The 4,334-nt window shown below is 38.7% G+C and overlaps 1 protein-coding gene across 1 annotated transcript in view; it reads right to left on the reverse strand.

The window, feature by feature from the left end:
• The window catches only part of LOC143038347 (protein sax-3-like), a 272,969-nt gene extending 268,861 nt beyond the window's left edge, over positions 1-4,108 (reverse strand). The window contains exon 1 of the mRNA XM_076207378.1: positions 3,607-4,108. Within this exon, the coding sequence (XP_076063493.1) occupies positions 3,607-4,108 (502 nt within the window). The remainder of the gene's footprint in view (positions 1-3,606) is intronic.
• Between the last annotated feature and the right edge of the window lie 226 nt (positions 4,109-4,334).

The following is a 4,334-nucleotide window of genomic DNA, read 5'->3' on the forward strand; positions in this document are numbered from 1 at the left end:
TGGAGGTGTGAAGGGATGGAGAGATGGAGGAAAGGAGAGAGGAGCGTTAGTGGAATTGAAACACAAAACAAAAGAGAAATCTAAAATGTGCGGCCATATAGCCTTGTCTTGCTACATGCATAACCCTTTAGTTCCTTTCAACACTTCACATATCCCTACACTTTGATAAGAAGTCTTGGTGAAATAATGAAACTATGATGTACATACAGAAGCTCCTGTCTAAAGACAGAGGATGCAAGTGTGTATTTATGTCAACACTACAGACACAAGTGTCTACACTCTATCTAACAAACTCAGTCAAATGAGAACGAAAGTTACAATCCACACTACACACAGATTCTGTTTATAGAAGATACTGTATATACTGAAACAAAACAGGGACTTTAAATAATCTCATTAAATCTTGGGTAACTAGGAGTGTGAGCAAAGTAAAGTATACATTTCTACTACAAAATATCATTCGGAAAATACAAAAGAAAACTAGCAAAATGCAGTTTCAGACGTGAAGATGTAGTCACTGGTATGCAAGCACTTGGATATGTGCCAGCTTACGTGTCTTCAGTGAATATCTATATCGTGTTTTCTCTGTGTGTAGGTATTTTGTATTTTCATTCCGTGTGTCATGTAATTTACTTATACTTACTACAGTTTTGTTGTACATTTACATGTACGCACACACACACACACACACACACACACACACACACACACACACACACACACTCATATATGTGTATATATACAGTATATATATATATATATATATATATATATATATATATATATATATACATACATACATACATACATACATATATATATATATATATACATATGCAAAATAACCACAGGAGAAGGGAAACTTGTAGACAGTAAGTACTCTCGTATATTACATCTTCAGACTAAAAAGATATAATATACGAAAGTATTTACTGTCTACAAGTTTCCCTTCTTCTGTGGCTATTTTGCATTTTCGTATCACGGTGATGTGATTACTTGCATATATATGTATGTATGTATGTATGTATGTATGTATGTATGTATGTATGTATGTATGTATGTATGTATGTATATATGTATGTTTGTATGTATGTATAGAATGATAGGTGGATAAATACATAAATAAATAAATTATCAGATAGGTACATGTATGTATAGATGTATATGTAGATATAGATATGGATACAGATACTGATACATGTCCATAAATAATATTTACCTTATTTCTATATGTGCCGAGTTCAAACGTAATTTATTTGCTTTTCTCTAAAGCAAACATAAACATGCTTATATATATTTTTTCTATGTTGCAATAACGCATCGTTATCTTGATTACTTTTTACAGAGAAATATTAGTTTTCATGTTTTCAGCAGTTGGTCCAAAATGAAAATTATTATAGTCCATACAAGGAATTACATATACAATATCTGTTACATAGGAGACAATTTTGGATACGGGTACTCTTGATGGTGCTGTATCTAAACACTATTTCTATATATATATATATATATATATATATATATATATCTATATATATATATATATATATCTATATATATATATATATATATATATATATATATATATATTTTTTTTTTTTTTCCTACCTTCCTATCAAAGAAGAGACCAGTGTTCTTTTATTATTTTGACATTTGTGTTAATTATTTTCTACTCTGTAAAAGTATTTATTCGGTGTAATATAAAGGACATTTTCTATTTTTGTCTAAAGCTCTGGGTTGAACGTGAAAAAAATATAATGAAAAATTTTAGGTAAATGTAACAATACGGAAAGACGAGAGTATTTTTTTCTTCTAAATATCTGGATTGAACATGAAAAAGGGAGATAGATGTGACATTGCGGATAGTCGGAAACAAACATTGATTGTCATTAGTAAGGGATTTATTTTTCTAAAAATATTACACAAAATAGGGAGGCCAAACCCTCAAAACCCAAATATTCCTTTAAGCTGAATAATAGTCGTTTGATGTTAACCAGAAAGAAGTCTTTAGAGTATGTTTATGGAACGAAAGCAGTCTAGCTCCGCCATATTTAGGTGTGAGTGGCGCGGCATTCCATACGAGAGATCCGTATTCCATATCCCTTACCCCGAAGTAACTTAGTAGCGCACTTTACCTACCAGCTTAGGGTTAGCCAACTGTAGTGAACGAGCCTACTCAGGCAGACTACGTGGTCGAGTGACCGAAACTGGTAATGAATGAATGTCTCAATCCGTTCTATCTTTATTGTGTGACAGGCTTATATAGTGCTCCGGGATCACGCGACAGTCCGATCGGCCAATCAGCGATCGCCTCGTGACTTGAAGGGCTGCTGTCCCGGTGCGTCCTTAACAATAGTCACTAAGATCGGTGAGGTGGCTTGTTCCAGTAGCCAATTACCTGATAGCCACACAACCTTTGGACGCCACACAGCCTTTGGCACGCGTGCAAAATCTTGCACACTAACAACTTTTTCCCGGCATCGAAAACCCTGAGGAGCTCACTTTAAGAAACATAACTTACAAATCTCCGACTTCTTTTGTATAATCAATGGTAACCACATGCTACGCTAGGTGGCGGATTGGGGGAGTAGGTGAAGAGAAGAAGCCCATAGTCGTATGTATACAAGAAAAATTTGTATTAAAATTTTGGCTGATTTTTGGCACGCACACCTAAGAAAAGGTTACCCACCTCTGGGCTAGAGTTTTGGCCCTGGACTTTCCCAATATCAGAGGAGCCACCCCTGACCTTGTCAACCACCCACCGTGAAGAATTTCCAATCTCGTTAACTATCTCGATTCAGTTAACTATCACAAATTCGCTAACAACCCCCACCCTTACCTTATAAAACAAATGACCCAATTAAACTTTTTTTTAACAACCCTATGAACTTCCTAATCATCTTGGTCACTAGCGTATCTGCATGCTCTTGCTAACACTGAGCTCTGACTAATAATCTGTACCTAGGTACAGTAGTGTTAATAGGAAGACTATTTGTAGTAGTAAACTAACAACGCAAGTAACAATAGCAGTTGTAGTTGTAGTAGGAACAGAAGCAGCATCAGTTGTTGACCACAGCCTTTGGGAGGAGCAGGGATAATGAACTCTGTCTGTACTAGACAGATCCTGCCTGCTTCCATCACACAGTTTCACAAAGATGGAAGTTGCATAATAACTTATAATAAAAAAGACTATGGTAATAGTAGTGATAATAGTAGTAGTAGTAGTAGTAGTAGTAGTAGTAGTAGTAGTAGTAGTAGTAGTAGTAGTAGTAGTAGTAGTAGTAGTAGTAGTGGTAGTAGTAGTAGATTTTGAGCAGACAGTGGTTGACAGTAGGATAAATGAACTTTTGTATTAGACATTATTAGGAAATAAATAGATAAATAAAAGGGTCGTCGACCACAGTCATTGGCGGGAGAGGGGCCAATGAACTGTGTCTGTGGGAGACAGATCCTGCTGCTTCCACCACACAGTTCTACGAGGATGGAAGTCGTACTATTAAAAAAAAAAAAAAAAAAAAAAAAAAAAAAAAAAAATAGTAGTAGTAGTAGTAGAAGTAGTAGTAGTAGTAATGAAATATATACTCGTTAAATTCGTTGTCACCTTACCTGCAATTTCCAGTGTAGCATTCCTGCTGCGGGCAGTCCCATGAAGATTCCTAGCGGTGCACCAGTAGTTGCCAGCATCGTTCTCTCTCCGCGTGTTAATGACCCAGATGAAGAAGAGCGCTCCAGCAGGAAGAACTTCGACCCTCTCCACCCAGGAGGGGACCAAGACCCTCCCATCTTTGGCCACGACTTCTCCGTCCCGGTACCAAGTCACGCTCGGCGGCGGAGAACCTTCAGCGCCGCAGTTGAGCGTCGCAGGTTCCTTCTTGCCCACGACAACGTCCGCAGGGTGCTCGACGATGATAGGGGGAAGACCTGCGGCCTTGTTCCCGCCGCCCCCGCCACCGCCCCCGACGCCGCCGCCGCCGCCGCCGCCACCGCCACTGCCTCCGACCGCTGTAGCTGTTGCTAGGCCGCTGCCTTCTGCAGGAAGAGGAAATGGATTTGTTAGAACGGAACTGATGAGATGTATTGATGAGTACACACCGACACATGGGGACATCCTTAGAACTACACACCTCCACTCACATACACAGACACATATAGATGGGCCATATATGAGCTCTGAGCTCTCTTCCGGGAGGGTAATAGCTGTCGATCACGAGTCCAACACGTGATCGAAGACCGTGATGAATCACACACACACACACACACACACACACACACACACACACACACACACACACACACACACACACACACACACACACACACACACACACACACAC

This window comes from Oratosquilla oratoria, chromosome 24, assembly GCF_046742065.1.
Source record: "Oratosquilla oratoria isolate Oo_2021 chromosome 24, ASM4674206v1, whole genome shotgun sequence".
NCBI lineage: Eukaryota > Metazoa > Arthropoda > Malacostraca > Stomatopoda > Squillidae > Oratosquilla > Oratosquilla oratoria.